The sequence below is a fragment of the Bacillus rossius genome, chromosome 1, assembly GCF_032445375.1.
Source record: "Bacillus rossius redtenbacheri isolate Brsri chromosome 1, Brsri_v3, whole genome shotgun sequence".
NCBI lineage: Eukaryota > Metazoa > Arthropoda > Insecta > Phasmatodea > Bacillidae > Bacillus > Bacillus rossius.
Genome location: NC_086330.1, coordinates 206,653,042 through 206,671,983, shown reverse-complemented (window position 1 = coordinate 206,671,983; position 18,942 = coordinate 206,653,042). Strand labels below are relative to the sequence as shown.

Sequence of the window (18,942 nt, the reverse complement as noted above, 5' to 3'; positions counted from 1 at the left end):
AGAACCTTTTTTTCGGACATTTATTTGGAATTTGTTGACCACAGTCTTCAGCAATAGCCCACGAGGAATACATAATCTGATTCACTGTTCCAAGGATGCAGTACTTTGGTTGTGCCGTGCCTTACAAGAGACTTCGGAATGTAAATATAGATTTAATTTTTCATCATCAGATATTTTAGTATAAATAAAATTAATTTATAATCAGCAAACTGTATTTTGTGATAATTTATTTTTCTTGAATAATCTGGAATAGTGTGGTAAGGAAAAATAAAAAAGTTCAAAATAGTAAACATTTCTTAAGAGTTTATTTCTTTATAAATTGTTGATAAAAAAAAAACTTAAAAAGGTATTTTAAAAGGCAGCAAATTTGTTTAGGTGAACAGTTAATCAAGAAATATTATGCTCAAGGCCTAGTACCGTATTTACTGGCAAAGGATTGCCCCTGCATACAAGAAGTAGGTACCTTTCATTTTTGGCATTAAAACTGACATTTTTACCATATAGGTCAGTATCGACCAAGGGTGGCACCACTGGAGTTCCATGGTTACATGAAGTCAAGTGAAGTGTTCCATGTCTCAGATGGCGCTTACGAAATACAGCACTGGTGTTGACACTATTCTGTTTTGTCTTGACAAAGGAGAAGGCTGCTATTATTTATAGGTACTCTTTTGTTTCCCTTTCATTTAATGTATTTAAATTCTTAGCCGACCCATTTGCCACAGAGAGAGAGATAAGAAGCGGTAAGCTACTCTTTGTCCATTCATTCTATAAAACTTAGCACCCATGTTAGTGACACATTGTTGTGTGGGGATGGAGGAAAAACAAATGTGCACTTATAAACACCGATTAATGTAATTTTGTCATGGATTTTTTATTTTAAAATATGGGAAATCCCATCTAAAGACCAATAATGTTTGGCACAATTGCTTAATAAACACTAAATAATACAGTATTTTTAGGATATTGATTCACAAAATATAATTCAACCATCATATAAATGTATTTCAAATGTAATTAGAAGTGTCTTGTCTGAAACTTTGATGGTTGGGAAACCAATTATTAAGATTAACATGCACTCTTGTGGAAAAAAAAAACATGTTTTATTAACGCTCTGTATTCCTAGACTGAATTATGGCATTATTCCAAGGGGTGGGTGTATATTATGGGTTTAAATGAATAGTTGCTAATTATATATGCCCATTAAAATATTGAAACTGGGTATTTACCATTTACATTCTACAAAAAAAGACACAGCCCAATGTTGACAGTTCTCAGGTAAAAGCATATCAAATAATTTTTATATATCAAAATTACATACTTACTGACAAAAGATTGGTTCTATCTTATATGAAACATCACATATGCGCGTTGCATCCACACTACCATTTCTACTGATACAACACTCTTCGGTAATTTTTGACGTGATATCAGTTAACATTCTATTTTAGCATGAAGGGAACTTAATTTTTCATGCAAATCATATGATTAATTCATTTTAATTTTTGTGTTTATAGCAAATCAATTGTTATCACTGTGGTATTTAAGAAAATACTCTTCCCTTGGTATTACTTATGCACAGGACTCCCAGAGATGAATCACTTGGCAAAGGACACAAACCACGATGAGACTAGAAAGTAGTAGGAGTAAGCTGACTAAAAACATTAAGTTCAGTAATTACACTTATTTTAACAACACAATTGAGATATTTTTAGCAGATCTTACTTCTTTTATGTGATACTAAGTCTGAAAGTGTAGCGGTTTGAACTGTGCGCGCCGCATCGGCCTCCGGCACTCCGCTCCCCTTCTCCTTCTCCCTCCTTTTCCCCCCTCCTAGTGGTTGTTCTATGTCTACTCGTTCACCCCCCCTACCTTGATCGGCGCATGCGCGCGCTGCAGCGCGATCTTATAAATTGAGCTGCAACCATGTCAGGAGCCTCTTTCTTGCTTCTGGTTTTAGTCAGACTCGGTTGTCAGCAGTAGCTGATCTGTTGTAATCTACTAGCATGTAGTCCGTTAGGTTCAGTTTGAACTACGTGGGTGTGCGACCTCAGGGGAAAATGTAAGTTGGTTTGAGTTGTGTGTGAGACGGTGGCCCTTACCTTAATGTAGAGTCATTTATTCTTGAATTGGTCTGTCTAAATTCCTTTTCGGCCGCCACCTTGAAAATTGTTTAGTTTGGATTAATGCATTAACGTAACTTCACTGTCAACTTCGTTTTTATTGGTAACTGTCTCCCCCTGAGACGTCGTCCCACGTATTTGATTATTTATTAATAATGTAACGTCTTTCTTTAATTGTAACTGCACTTCGCAGTAGTTTTGTAAAACGTAAATAATGTAACTTCTTTCTTTAATTGTTTAATTGTAACTGCACTTCGCAGTAGTTTTGTAAAACGTAAATAATGTAACTTCTTTCTTTAATTGTTTAATTGTAACTGCACCTTGCAGTAGTTTGTTAAACGTTAAATGTCTGAATTTAACTGCATACTTGGCAATGCTTTTGCTTCGCGTCAACTGTGCGTTGTATGATGGGATCACTTACTGTGTAGCCGGCTTACCTTCGAAGCTTGTTGTTAACAAGCCCGTTTTGTCTAAAATCATTGTTTTTGATTTTTGTATTTAGCCTTGCCTAAATTGTATTCACTTAACCTCATCAGTAACCTAATGTTATGATTTGATGTTTGAATAAAATGTCTGTGTACCTGATACCATTTACCTTGCATACCTAATCTGCTCCATTCATGTAAACCCCAGTCCATGCCAGATTCTGGGCTCCTATCCCAATGTTCCTAAGCTAGACAGGCTTTACAAAAGAAGGAACAGCATACCTATTTTTAATGCGAAACATACAATAAATAACACCTGATGCTACAACACATTACAAATAAAGGCACTTTTTTTAGTGAATTGTAAACCAATGTATACCACAGTCCAATTAAACACCATACAGACAATGCATAAACATACCTATATATTAACAATGACCATTGTTTAAGAGTTCATCAAACACAAACCTTGACTAATGTCACTGGATCTATTGGTGCCAGTTCAGCTCCAGCCAGACTGATGTATAAAGACACACCAACATAACTATGACTAATTTGTTACTCACATACAAATCACTAGCACCTTCCATGTTTCCCCCTTATAAACTTGATCCTCGTATTTAAAAACCATTGTAGTAATAATGAGTGACAAAAATAATGGGAGGTCAACATAATTTTTTGCCCAGGAAAAATGTATGGCGGGAGACATGAAATCTCGTTATTTAATGAATATAGTACGAGTACCTTACAACCAAGCTAATGAAACCAATATGAACTACAATGAAATAAATACCTAATACTCTTAAGAAGGAACACATGTGTTGCAATTAACAGGGGTGAGATGCCAGCAGGTGGCACACCTGCTCGTAGATGCAGAAGTGCAGTGCCGTGGTGGTGGCAGCCTTGATGGCACTGGGCCACAGGCCCTTGAAGAGCCCAGCCAGCCCCTCGTGCCGCACAACTTGGCGCACGCAGTCCACCAGGCCGGCACACCGGAACACCTGCCCACCGCACATTGTCAGGCCATGACATACATTACCGACCTTAATTGAGAGTGACACACAATAAGGCCACGCAGCGAAGCAGCGATCGAGCAGGATGTTCGCCATGTATTGCACACACAGGACCAAGTGTGATTATGCTGGGAATCCAACTCACACACTGTGGTGGGAGACTACACCTCACCAGAAGTGGTGCTTGCATTCCCACGTGTCCTCAGCTCGAGCACTAGTTCTGCCATCCTGTCTTTGGTTTCCATTGTTCCCCAAAATCACTTTCTCAGAGGCAAAATTTAAATGGTTCCTTATAATATGCATGGCCCATTTACCCTTCAAATTCTTGGCAGTGTGTTAGTTGTGTGTGTGCCTCTACAACAATTTCGCTGTTCAACAATTTAAGGGCGCCGTCTGGACGATGGAAGGAAGCCACTGTAGACATTTACCTCTATATCTCTCCTTTGGAAAGAACTTGAGATTTTCAATTTTTGTTTGGGCAGGAAAGGAGTAAAAAGAACATTCGACGTCGGTCTGGTGGATTTAAGTTGTCACATACCCACCTTAACACTTTTGCGACCCCGCCAATATCACGAAAATGGCTCTTTTCAACCTATTTTTTTGTGCAGTAAAAACAGTCAGAATTTAAGGAACTCACCAGTCAGACGCGCCCTGTACCTTCTTGCATTGATTCCTGCATTTAAACAGGCATGTCACCGTGGAAAATTCTTAATGGCAATACTAGAGGTAAACGTATGCACGGGCGAAACTGCTAGCCACCTCGTGGCGCCCTCTGTAGCTGTACCGGCAGCCGGCTGCTATCTCTCCCGCCGCGGTGGCGTGACGTGTAATCGGGAGGGGGGGGGGGGGCGAGGCCTTGACTGCTCAGGGCGATAGTGGCCCTTCTCCTCCTCTTCCCCCTGTCGGAGGAATAACTGAACAAGAACGTGTAAAGGAATTACGGAGTGATATTCACAATGGACCATTTCATGTATTCGGGGACCATTCAAAGTGCAGTGAACGAGAATACTATTGTGATGGTTCTAGAAGCACAGAAGAGAATATAGTTCCAAGTATGAAAAGTATGGGCATGTGGGATGAAATAATGTCAGAAAATGATGTGGTAGTTCATCATGCAGAAAGGCTCTTGAAAAACATGACAACAAATAGAGCTGAGTCTTTTAATAATACAGTTGCAAAGTTTGTTAGTGGTAAAAGAGTCAACTTTTCTCTCCCTGGTGGATACCTTACCATAAGTGAACTTTCAGTTATTTCGTGCAATGCAGATGGTAACGAACAAGCCGAAATTCACAAAAAATTCACAAATCACAGTCCTGGTGAATATTAAAAAAAAACATTTAAAAGCAAAAAAAAATTCTACTGAAAAAAGAAGAAAAGAGGCGCTTGGAAAACCCCACAAAGAATACTAACAAGAAAATTAACTTTTCAGAAGACTCACATTATGGCAATGTTTCTCAGATACCAGACATGAATCCTGAAGAATACGAAAAGAAAAAAGAAGAATTTTTGAGAGGACTGCAGTGTGACAGCAAAAAAAAATTCAGGATATCCAGTCATCAACCACTGGACAAAGGCACTGTATCTTGTGGAAATTTGAAAGAGCAAAGCGTCTGACGGCTTCAAATTTCGGAAAAATATGTCAAATGAGAGAAACAACACCGCGCTCTAAAACAGTTCAATCTATTTTATATTCAACCTTCTCTGGAAACAAACCAACTAAATATGGAATTGAGAACGAACCTCATGCAGTCACTCAGCTGGAACAGGAGGTGGGCTTAGTAATAATTCCTTCAGGACTTTTCATTGACGAAAATATACAATTTCTAGCAGCATCGCCTGATGGGCTCATTGGTAGTGATGGCATCATTTAAATCAAATGCAACTGCCAAGACTATGCTTCCTGAAACGGTAATTCTGAAGAAAAAAAAATTCTTTTTTGTGAATTGAAGGATGGAAAAATGCATCTCAAGATCGGTCATATGTACATGTACCAAATTCAGGGACAACTCCATGTTACAGGTATCTAATTATGCCTTTTTGTCGTTTGGACTCCAAAAGGAATGCTTTTTCAGAAAATCACAAAAGATTACCAGTAGTATATGATAGCCGGTCCTGCGTCCAGCGCCGGCGCGTGGATTGTGATTGTCGGTCCGCCATCTTGGATTTGTGACGTCACGGCGGCCATTTATGACTCAAAATTCCTCAAAATTGACTCAAAATTTCCCGTTTTAAGAAAAAATTTCCCGTTTTCGAGGGAAAAATTCCCGTTTCGAGGGGAAAATTCCCGTTTTATTCCGTAAAAATCCCAGCGGCTAGAAATGTCCTAGAAGAGGCTTAAGCATCCTTAACTCAAGCCTCAGTTAAGCCTCTATCAGGACTTGACCTTGACCCCGGCGGCCATTTTGGATCCGCCATCTTGGATGACGTAATTTTGTTTTCTCGAACATTCCGGCGATGTGTTTTCCGTCATATTGGATGATGACGTCACCGTTGCAATTTCCGTTACGCCCGCCATCTTTAACTTTTTTATTATCCGATTTTAATGAAATTTTTTTTAAAATTATAAAAAAATTCAATTAATAAAATTTTAATATATTTTTTTTAAAAAATATACTTTTTAGACACGGAGTTCGGAGTCCTCGGTTCGAACCCGACGAGGTCAAAAAAAATTAAAAATGGCGACAGGCTCCTTCCCCCGCGGTGGCTGCAAGCAGACTAACCTACCACCACCAATAACAAGGTCATCTAGTATGACATCATGACCGCCATCTTGTCTTCGATGTTGGAAGCCATCATCATTGTATCGTCCGCTAGAGTGTGCTGATACCATGTTAGTATAATTATCTGGTCACCACACCTTTGACCTTGACCTTGCAATTTGACCTTGCCCTTGCAATTTGACCTTGACCTTGAAATTTGACCTTGAACTTGAAATTTGACTTTGTCCTTGAAATTTGACTTTGTCCTTGTCGACCATCATGGATCCGACATTTTATGTTCAGTACATGCTACCAGGAGCTACCACCTGCTGGAGTACGCCATATTGTGTGTGTGTGTAATTGTATTATAGAGTACATTTCCATCTGGATAATTTAATTCTAACCCGCTACAGTGCAGTAATCATTTATTATGGAGGTGCCCCCCGCCATCTTGAAATTCGGCCGCCATCTTGAAATCATGTAATAATGTAGCTAGAAAAGCGGGAAAAAATCCAAAATTCATTCAATAAATTTGTAATCCATATATTGATTGGATCGTCTAAGGTCCTTGGTTCGATCCCTGGCCGATACAAAACAACTTTAATTTAAAAAAATACTAAAAAAGTGTTAGGTTTGAGATAATAAAAACACCACAAGTTCTTTTAAAAAAAATTTATTACATAAATTCAATACACTACTACAAGTACAAAAAAAAAACACTGACAAATTACCAAAGCCTTTTGGATTCCACGATTCAAACAGTCTTCTTATTGTACGGACTAAGCCTTTTACATGACTTTAAATGTCTATCCGATCCGTTCATCACCACAGCCAAAGACGGACTGAAGTTCATAGCACTCTCATTAGCCGGTACAACACGAGTCAAATTAATAACCATGTTCATTATACGTCTCGGAGCATTTTTTATAATGACGATGTAAGCTATCGAGACGTGAAATTAGTTTATTGCACTTATTGCGCTGAAATTGTATTCTTTGAACATTATTAGAACAACCGCTTCTTTCATGTCTGCGAGCATTTGAGGTGATAGTAAATGATGCACCACAGTATTTGCACTGATGCGAAGTACGCTCTTCATTAATTGAAGTATTCAATGCTGATGAAACTTCAGCTGATGGCGGAACAGCACATATCGAAGTCTCCTCCAGTGTTGTCAGAGGCGTTGCCAACGGGATCTGCTCCAACATCGTCGGCGCCGACGTCATGGTTCCCGTAGTCGATGGTACATCCTCCATCGAGTACGACGTTAAAGTCGGTAAAGATGCCACCGAAGTCTCAAGAACAGCCAATTACACGTCTTATGCACCAGAAGAAACAAACAAGGTGATCCGTACACCGTCGACGGCAGTAACAAACTGAGCGTCCTGCTGTCTAGGACTCGTTTATATACATTAACCGGTTTGAATAATACGCTAGTCAAATCAAGAACAATTTACTAAAATACTAGAGTCAAAACAACATTAAAAAAATAGAAGCACCATCAAAAAAAAAAGAAAGCACACTTGGAAGCACCTTCAAAAAAGGAAAAACAATAGGAAGCACCGACTACGAAAAGGCAGCACATTTGGAAGCACCGACAACGAAAAGACAGCACATTTGGCAGCATCGACAACAAAAAGGCAGCACATTTGGAAGCACCGACTACGAAAAGGCAGCACATTTGACAGCACCGACAACGAAATGGCAGCACATTTGGAAGCACCGACTACGAAAAGGCAGCATATTTGACAGCACCGACAACGCAAAGGCAGCACATTTGGAAGCACCGACTACGAAAAGGCAGCATATTTGACACCACCGACAACGCAAAGGCAGCACATTTGGAAGCACCGACTACGAAAAGGCAGCACATTTGGAAGCACCGACTACGAAAAGGCAGCACATTTGGAAGCACCGACAACGAAAAGGCAGCACATTTGGAAGCACCGACAACGAAAAGACAGCACATTTGGCAGCACCGACTACGAAAAGGCAGCACATTTGGAAGCACCGACTACGAAAAGGCAGCACATTTGGCAGCACCGACAACGAAAAGACAGCACATTTGGAAGCACCGACTACGAAAAGGCAGCACATTTGGAAGCACCGACAACGAAAAGGCAGCACATTTGGAAGCACCGACAACGAAAAGGCAGCACATTTGGAAGCACCATCATCGAAAAGGCAGCACATTTGGAAGGTCCATCAACAAAAAAAAAAAATAAAGGCAAAAAGGAAGCACAAGTTACGAGATCTAAGTCTTAGTTAGAAATCAGAATACAAGAAATAAAAACATTAAATTCTTATAATTTAAATTATTTATTTTATTGCTTTACATTATACAAATGCAAGTAAAACAAGCCACTATTGTATGTAGCCAGCATTCCTCAGTTCCTTGAGTATGAATGATATTTCTTTGATGCACGAATATTTTCCTGCACAAAGCGAACCATGTAGAAGTCTTAGCCGGTCAACCAATATGTTTGGATCTTTCCATGATGTGTAATCATTCTCTTCTACCACCATCTTCCCTGCACCTTTATAATAAATATTATGATCTCTGGTATCTTCCATTTTACCACCAACCTCAGGGTAACTTTCATGTTTGAGACGGTGATCATCACAAGCTTGATCAGATTTATTTAATATATCACGTCGTCTCCACCGTTTCGGTCTCAGGACACCGCCACATTCTTCGATCTTGCCAGCTTTAGGTGCTTCATCATAGTCTATGTCTTTGTCATCAGCCTCAGAGTCACTGTAACAATCACCGTAGAAGGAATCGTCTTCACCCAATTTACCGTAATAATTCGATGTTGATAATGTTGAAGTGTCTTCATCGTCTTCATGCTTCCTTTTTAGGAGTCCATCATTTTTACAAAGTAGGAAAGATCTACTTGAATTCGGCTGGAATATATTCTCACTTTTCACGTTAAGGATTCTTCCATTGTCTTCATTCTTCCGTAAATCATCAACCTCCTTCAATTTAAGTTCTTTGTCGAGATCGGAAGAGCCAAGAAAATTATTGTCGTAATGCAGATCACTCTTCCTTAGGCTAGTAGATTCATCGTTGTCCTCTAGCTTGTACGCAGGCTTGGTGCTACAAGTTCTGCCATGTCTTTTTAGGCTCTCTCTCCGCGTAAACGACTTGCTACATCGAACACAACTTATCATATTGCGCAGTGGATTTTTAACACAGTCATTCTTCTCATGTTGTCTTTTATTCTTTCTCAAGATAAACTCTTTACTGCAAAACTTACACATATGTTCTTTCGATACAGCGTCAGATCCCAAATCGGAATTCATATTAGTTACTGAGACTAATGCCAGATACCAATTTAGTGTTTTAAATTAGATCCAATACTTAAATAGAAATGTTTTCATATTTCATCAGCGAGAATTAATATATCTCATGCAAAAGTACTTTATGCATGTAGTTCTGCTTTTCAACATCAGATGTCGCCACATGTTGCTTGCAGGTAAATAATATTTAGTTCTTTTATGCGGGATGCGGGATGCTCACTAACGATCGCAAAAGAAGGATGGCTTCGCTAGACTCCAAGGAAAAGGAAGTTCGTCTTGCATGTTGGTGCTCCACAGATGTCTCAGGGCGTAATATTAATTTGACTGAGTAACGATATTTGTTAATTCCACCTGATAAAAATATTGCAAGTTTTGATTTAGTAGCAGAAATTATCGAATTAAATGTAACTCCAAATAAAATGACATGTCTCATTAGACCAAAAAAAAATCCATGCAGAGAGCGGTTTCTCAGAATAGTCAGAAACACTTGAAGAAACCACAGGAATGATTGCAAGAACACGGGAAAAACCATCAAAATATTGACAAGAATAATCAGGAGCACACGGAGAAAACCGTCTGGTCGGAGAATTGGGGGTCGGAGCCCAGCTGCTTGCCCGCCCCGCTTAGGCGTTTCCCGCCGATGTTGTTTCAGTTCCATTTCTCTTTTCTTGGGCGGCCTTGACTGGGCACTACCGGTGCCAGTGATAGGTCCCGGAGGTGCAGTATCAGCAGCGGGAGGGGGGGAGGTCGCTCGTCGCAGACACCTTGTCCACGCTGCTCCTCCCTGCGTGGTTGCCGCCAACTCCGCCGCGACGGGTATTGTGGTGCGGCGACGTGTTGATGTGGTCCGTTCGCAATAACGGGCATCCCACGCGGTGGCGGCGGCTATGAGTATGGCACTACCACCATGGCGTCTTCTGGCGGGGCAGAAGAAGTCCGGGGTTTAACATCTGTCGTGCGTGTTGCAAGTCCTGCTCCACTTCCCGCGCTACCAACAGGAAGTCTTCGAGGCTTCTTCCCGCTGCGACCTCAAGAAGGGCGAAGTTAGGAGACCGGGAGCTCTACGATGATGAGAAGCACTCTGCTCAAGTCGTCACCTGGCGCTAGACATCGGTGCAGCCGCAATTTGTCATTAATGAACTGCTCCACTCCTTCCCCTTCGCCCTGTGGTTGGCAAATAACGTCCTTTGGCACTTTGCAGCTCTAACTGCGCCGCAAACTTGTCCCAAGTCACTCTATAGTCCCCTGCCATAGTCCGCCATACTACGGCACGACCCCGCTGTTGAGCGCTCGCCCGTGGTACCCATTCGCCGGGGGAGGGGGGGGGGGCACGTAATAGCGGGAAAGTCTGTCCTGGCTTGTCCCTAGAAACACCTGCGGATCTTCGTGTTCCTGTACACTGAACTCCGGTAGCGCGACAGACGCACTCGCATACCGGACTGTCAGGGTCTTTTGCCCCATCTGTTCGCCCTTTATTTTTGCCTTGCAGTTTAGGCACAGAAAAAGTCAGTCGCGAAAATTTGTTAATTCTATGGTTGTTGTGCACTTGCGGTATTTCACCGCAGCACAGCTGTGATAGCGTGCCATCTCCCCCTGTTGTCCCTGACAGTACGGCGCCCCGCACGTCACCTTGCTGCTGTCACTTGTGCTGACACTTTCCCTTCCGGTTGTCATTTTCAGGTCCTCTGCGCATTGTGTGTCCAGTATTTTTATTGACCGCCCCTGTTCCTTCTGTACCCTGAAATAAGTCAATCAGGTTTTTAACTGCCCAGTTACTGTCCTGTTTCTTCCATGGTCGTGTCGTGGCTGTCCGACCCGGTCGACAGGTCTGGAAAAAAGTCGATGGCGGGGTGCGGGTAAACAGGGGTTCCGACTCGCCTCACACAAAGTCTGGTGTCTCATACCCTTTACGCACACTGCCTCATGGTTGTCGTGCCCGTGTTATCACGATGATACCGAAAATGCTCCCGTGGCCGGAAGAAGATGTCACCTGATACTGTCAGCGTGTCTGCGTGTCGGCAGTGTGAAGCTTATCTCCGGTGAGTTTACTCGGCGAGCCAGGAGGAAACTTAATCTTTGTGCGAAACTGCGTAATCAGATGCACTTGCCGACTTCCCGTCTCCGCTCCGCACCTGTCCCTACGCGAGCCACTGTTGCAGCTAAAATGGCAGATTTCACGACTATAAATTTCGCGTTTTCGAAGCGACACAAGTTGGGCGCCAAATGACGACACCTGGCTCTCTGACCCAGTCGTGACGAGGGCGCCAACCAGCCTAAAAGTCAGGGAGTAAACCGGTTCTTACCTTGTGGCTTACAACAGGGGGCCAAGACAACAGCGACTCCTCAAGCAGTCGGCCGCTCAAGACGCCATTTAGAATTAATGTTTATCCGTAGTTCGGTCTATGTCGTTAAGGCACTGACTGCTAAATGGCGAACCACTCAGGATCTGTAGCGGCGAAGCACGGAGCAGCGCTCAGAGGCGTCCGTCGCGGATGAGAGACGAGCTACGACTGACTCCCCCGTGCCGGCGCACGGCGAGCGGGAAGCACGGGAGGGGGACGCATGAGATGTGTGGGAGACAGTACGTGGTCCGGGTCCGATGACACAGTCGTTTGTCACACCAGCCGCCACGCTCTTAAGCGTTCCACGCTCGAAGCACCACTCAGAGCACTTTGTTACACTCATGCCAGGAACAGATGGCTATGGGCAACAGCGGGCCTAGGGACCAGGATGGACACGACAGCTGTCCTCACAGTTAATAAATTTGGTTTTTTGATGGAATTTTATGAAGGTTGCGATAACAACAGCTAAAGTCCTGACAATACTGATAGGCGCTGATTAACACTTGTGAGTGGCTAGGCAGCCCGACATGCGAACCATAGGTATCTCATAGAGACACTGACTAATTCCATTACCACCCTAATCTTCTGAGAAAGATTAAGGATGCCCAAGTGATGTAATTTCCAACCAATCAAAAATAATTCATAAAAAAATATCAGTCAATCATACACATGGCAACAGCATTTGAATCAAATCACTAGTCTTTCCCACACACAAGCAAAGTATGTATCTGTCAAACAGTCATACTGTTAAAACCATTGTATCAGCCCAACCTTCTACAACAATCCCTTTATCCATGCATTTAAAAATCAAAGAAATACAACTAACAATACTAAAAAATACATGTAAGCTCATAATAAGTGTCTACATAAATAAACAAAAAAATAAAAATACCTAATTGGCTTATTCACCATAAAGCAAAAAAATAATCCAAAATAACCAAAAAAGCATGAAACAATATAAATTATGATCATAAAACACATAGCAAATGCACATATACCTCTAAAAAGAATAAACAGCTGTTATTTACATCATACCAGAAAACATAAAAATATCATTTCTGATTATAGAAACATAATAAATCTCCAGTAAACTGGGCTGAATCATTAAGGAGAGACAGTTGTACACTTCTTATTAATTACTGCATATCACTGATATTCACCAGAGATCCCGTGCTCTTCAGCTCACAGAAGCCTCAGCAGGTGCCACTGTACTGTCCACACATGCAGATGTTTTGGTACAAATGATTCAATAGAAGTGAAAATAGAAGTGAAAATGTACATAAGGATTATTAAGGAAATAAATTGTGAAAACATGAGAAATACAGCTTTTCACTGATGTAATGTAAATGTCCCCTTAAAATAACTTTGGGAGACTAGGGGATCTTTTAATTAAAAAAAAAAAAAAAAAGTCATGGGGGAGTGTCAAAAGAAGTGAAATATTAAAGCTTTGTTTTTAAATGTGTAATATCACATCATTTCTACGTACGTCAAATGTACGTAAAAAAATTATTTTGGTATTGTATCAGTATGATGTCAGCATGATAACATTTATCCTTACATCATATTTTAGTCACTACAGATGTCAGTGGTATGTAAAAATTACGTAAAAATCAATTACCTAGCTATGACTTACCAGTGATGTCAGACCTAGGTCATGTATTCACGTGGTAAAATTAACTTCATTTACTGCTACTATAGCATGTCGGTGATGCAAACCCACAAGATTTTACCCAACCAAAAAAGAGTCCAACACGCACATGATACAGACGAGTACAGTATATACAATGTATTAGTGTATATATGCGTATACATGTACACAGGCCGCTGCGATTCGCCAGTCTGGCGCAACACGTCACTACATGTCGGTGACGCAAACCCATTAGTTTTCACTTCATAAACAAATGCCATTTCGTCTAAATGTCTGCGAGACTATATTTATTTTACTTACAAAACATGATCTCAGCCAACAGGTTAAAAGTAACTTAACTAACATATATGCTTTGCACAAATATATTAAAATTATATTATTGGTTATATGGGTTGGCAAATTGTAATGTTGCAAGACCCCTGCCCTCCTAGCTAAATATTTTTCTTCTAAACTATTTTTATGCATGTAAACATTTCTTAAAAAGTCTTGCTAAGAATGTATTTACCATTTTTATGTATTTTAGGGTTGATATTTTCACTTACTGTGTATTTTAAGAGGGTACTTTGTATTTTAACAAACATTTTAAATCATTACTATTTTTTTATGTAATTATTCACAAATAAGTCGTCATACTGGATTTTTGCCTGTTTTGACCTACTTTTTCAGGTTTTTCTAAATAAATTTAATTTTGATAAGTAATTTGTATTATGATTGCTGTTTTTAATTTTCATTAACGTGTTGCATAATAGTTATAGAACAAGGAACTGTGTCTGTGGCGGATGTAAATAGAGAGAAAGAGGGATATCAAATTCGTAAGTAAGAATGAGACAGGACACTGGGATTCCCTGCCAACAGAGACCAAAGCTGGGATTCCCCACTGGTCGTAGGAACTGAGTGATAACTGCTGTCTCACGGTGTGGGAGAGAGAACGAGAGTGTAAAGTCCCTGGCTCTGTGTATAGAAAACTGTTTTCAATGTATGTCGCATATTCCTATTGGCTTGTGATGTGTAGTGTGAATGAAGCGTGTGTGTGATTGGTCGGTGAGGTCATGTGACTTCTCCTCCCTGCGTGAAGGACACAGTGCCATGATCTCACCAGTCGTCTGTCGATCGCTGCACCAGGAGGGTGCGTTCGGTGGCTTCTCACAAAATATGTAGTTTTGAAAGTGATTGTATTCGTCTGTGCAACATTCTATTTTTAAAAATAAAACAAAAACTACAATTGGCGCTTTACATTTTTTATTTTTATTTTTATATATAACAAACCATTATAATTGGCGGCCCAACGTGCGGCGGGCACTGATTTCGAGACGCCCTGAGAAAAAAGGAAGAAATAACGAGTGAAAAACATTTTCAAAAAATTTTATCTTAAAAAATTTTTTTTGATCTAAGTGTTGCTGTGTTGCGGAGACTGTATGCAGTGAACGAGTGACTACGAAAAACAACGGGCGACATCAGTGGCAGAAGAAAACTGCGGCGAAGCTCAGTTCCAGTAGGTACTAGTTTCTGGACAACACCGAATTTCTTCAATCAGCATTCGTGGGACTTCGGCAGCCCAGGACATCGAAGGACTTCGAGATCGTCACTCCAAGGAACAACGCGGGATGATTCGCCGAAAATAGCAAATGGAAAAATTGGAACTATATTATTATTAAGTGTGTTTATTTTGTGTCTTTTGTTTTGAGCATTCAACCAATATTTGTGTTAAAATTTTTGTAATTTGTATGCTATGTCATTATGGATAACAATAGTAATGAAACAGAGTTTATAGGTTTTGCTGAAAATGTAGAAAATTCCGAACAGTCCAATCCAAATATAGAAATAAGTTTAATTGAACAGGTTTTTCATGTCAACAGGAAATAACTGAAAACATGAAACATCCTGCCGAAAGTAGTCAACAGGGGACACATCCGACTGTAAATAGCCCAGTTGAGGTTATAGGGGGGCCAGACCAAATTATGCAAATACTATTGTCAATACAACAGAAAACTGAACAAAACAGTCAGGAAATGAAACAAAACAGGCAGGAAATGAAACAAAACAGTCAGGAAATGAAACAGGGACAACAGGAAATGAAACAGGGACAACAGGAAATGAAACAGGGACAACAGGAATTAAAACAGGAACTTTCACAGATACGACATAACCTCACACAAAAAATTGAACATGGTCAAAGGGAAATTAGGCAGGAAATTTCACAGATTAAGGATGAAATCCTTAAACAGGTACGGCAAGAGTTAGTTAGTACAGAGGCTAAACTTGATAAGGTACAAACTGATGTAAACGAAGAAATTCACACTTGTAAACAAAGGGTTGAGAGCTGTGAATCACAAGTTGAAAGGAAACTAACTAATGTAGAAATTTGTGAAGATGAATTAATGGTGTCAAAAGAAAATGTTGAACTTATTGGGCATGATGTACATGAACACGTAAACATTGAGAATAAATTTGAAATGTTTCGAGATGAGGTGAACAGGGAACTTTTTGATAATGTGGAGGAAAAATTTGTTACAATAAGAGGTAATGCACATGGGATCAGGATTTTCTGTAAACAGATGAAAGAAGTAGAGACTGAGATGAAAGCATTCTCGGACAAACTTAAAGATCAGTTTCTTGAGGCTGTAATAACGGAATTGAGTTCTGGATTGCAGAGAAGTAATTAAAGGACATAATTTTCTAAACCTAAACAGCAATGTGCCAAATGTGGGTGGTGTGTACCAAACTGTTGCCAAGAGTGTAAACGGTTTTTTGTCATGTGCAAAGACAGAAGAAAGGAAGTGTAAATGGACAGGGGTGATGCAACCTCTGAAAACAGTGTATGTAGACTTGTTTGACCCACTGCCTAGATGGAGGGTTGGAGTTAAATAAAGTTTTGTCGTGTTCGATGTTTTTTAAATTTGTCACATTTTGCCCTTTTTTTAAATGTTTTTCAGAATTTTTTTTTACTTTGAATTATGTACAGTAAGTCCTCAGTTTACGTCGGGGTTACGTTCCTGAAAACCGCGACGTAAATAAAAACGACGCAAAATGAGCCATGCTTCATGCCACCGGCCGGCCACGGCCCAAGGTCGGCCGGAAGCGCTGGCATGCAGACGTGACAACGGGCAATTTTATCAGCAAATGACAACCAACAGCATTGGAAACAAGTCCAACTAGTACTTCTCAGCTTTATAGAATGGTTATTTAACCAGCTGCTTTATTACCTTTATTGATTGAAATATAAAAACAGATATATAGTACATACTGTACGTAATATAAACGCATAATGCATTCAAAGTGTAAGGATACAAAGTGGTTTAGCGCTACACAGATTTTACTTTGAGTCATTCGCGGGAGAAAACAACTGTTTTCTTTTGGAGGCTGGTAAGAACAAAGTCAAAAGAAATGCATACATACAATAAAAGTACTATAAGTATGACAAACATTGAGAGCCCTTGATTTAAAATAATCACATAATAAGTAATAAACACCTAAAAGAGGTTATACAATAGCGCGGCGCAATTCTTACAATTTACGTACGGGAATAATTCTAATAAAAATCAATGTAAAATATTTTCATGAGAAACACTACTTTAAATTTACGTCGCAAACAATATAAATTATATTATTTTACATAACATTTTAAATGAAAAAGCTCTGAATACACTACACATTGTGAATAGAATTCCAAAAAGGATGACGTGACAAGTTTGTCAATTTATTCCGAGTCACTTTGAACATTTTCCGATTCCTTTCCTACACACATGGAAGCTGTCGCCGCCTTTGATGTTCCGCCGAAGAAAGCATGAAGTGTTGTCTGCTTGGTTGTCTGCTTCTTTTTCTCCTTGAGGAGCTCCTCGTAGCACCTAACACTCTCAATTACGTATCGCCGCACTTTAGAGCTCCGTTCCTCATTTATGTCTTTTTCAGAAAAAATTTGCAATGCCATTTTGACATGGCCTAAGGCGGAGAATATTTCTTTCACTGTGATGTCTGTTTTCACTTCCGGGTCATCATCTTCACTATCAGTGTTGTCTGCTGCAGGATTAATTACCAGCTGGTGTAGCTCTTCGTTTGTAAGCTCTTCTACATTAGCATCCAAGACTTCGTCAATGTCGTCAGTTTCGAGATCGTTGAATCCAGTTCTTTTAGCGATGTCAACAATGTCCGCGCGTACGTCTACAGCAGGGGAGGCATCTTCAAATCCCTTAAAATTATGTAGGCAATCAGGCCACAGTTTACCCCACGTCGAGTTAAAGCACTTTTCAGTGACCTCAGTCCATGCTTCTCCAATATTCTTGATAGCATGCAAAATGTTGTAGCCACGCCAGTACTCCTTGATTGTAGGCTTATCCTCACCATCTGTACCTTCAAGCAGCTGTTGGAATGTACGCCGCAAATAATAGGCCTTGAACGATGCGATGACGCCTTGGTCTAGTGGTTGCAAGATAGCTGTGGTGTTTGGAGGAAGAAAAACCACTTTCAAATTTTCATGCATTTCTACTACCTCGGGTGGGTGACTAGGTGAGTTGTCGATCAGAAGGAGAATTTTAAAGTCAAGGTTCTCCTTGGAACAGTACTCTTTCCATGCAGGGATGGCATACAAGTTAAGCCATTACCTGAACAGGGGGCCAGTTATCCAGGCCTTATTATTTGCTCTTAAAATCACTGGCAGGTGCTCCTTTGAGTAACCTTTCAAGGCTCGTGGGTTGGCTGACTTGGTTATCAGCAGCGGTTTCATTTTACAGTCACCAGCTGCACTTGCCGCCAACAATACTGTCACACGATCCTTTGCAGCCTTGAAACCAGGCGCAGTCCTCTCTTGTTTAGCGATGTAGGTTCTCGCCGGCATTCTTTTCCAGAAAAGTCCCGTTTCATCTGCATTGAAAACTTTTTTTGGCATGTAGCCACCTTCTTCAATGATCTTCTCAAGTTTCGGGATGAATTCCTTTGCGGCGTCAGTGTCGGAACTTGCTGCCTCGCCTGTCAGTTTTATATTATGGAAACTGTACCTGGCTTTAAATCGCTGAAACCACCCGCGGCTGGCATTAAACACTTCCTCTTTAACGGTTGAAGTACCTTCAACATTTTTCATTTCCTTATTGTACAATGATAGAGCTTTGCTTTGAATAAGCCTTAAATTTACGGAGCAATTGTGCTGGTTCTGTGTTTCAATCCATACGGCAAGCATCTTCTCCATTTTCTCCATAGCGCTATTATGTGTATAACTCGTCTTTGTAGCACTGACAGATGACATGTTCAGTAAACTACTCTTAATTTTGTCCGCGTTTGATCGAATTGTACGAACTGTGGTAGGTGGCAGACCTAACACTTTACTAATCTCAACAGCCCTCTCGCCCGAATCGAAACGTCTCAAAACTTCCATTTTCGTGGCTAATGAAACATGTGTTCT

General features: G+C 40.6%; 1 protein-coding gene across 8 annotated transcripts in view; it reads right to left on the bottom strand.

The window, feature by feature from the left end:
- Positions 1-852: 852 nt before the first annotated feature.
- The window catches only part of LOC134527255 (mitochondrial thiamine pyrophosphate carrier-like), a 192,606-nt gene continuing 174,516 nt past the window's right edge, over positions 853-18,942 (bottom strand). For all 8 annotated transcript variants that reach the window (XM_063359774.1, XM_063359769.1, XM_063359771.1 and 5 more), the window contains one exon: positions 853-3,546. In XM_063359774.1, coding sequence (XP_063215844.1) covers positions 3,373-3,546 — 174 coding nt within the window. In that variant the 3' untranslated portion in view covers positions 853-3,372. The remainder of the gene's footprint in view (positions 3,547-18,942) is intronic.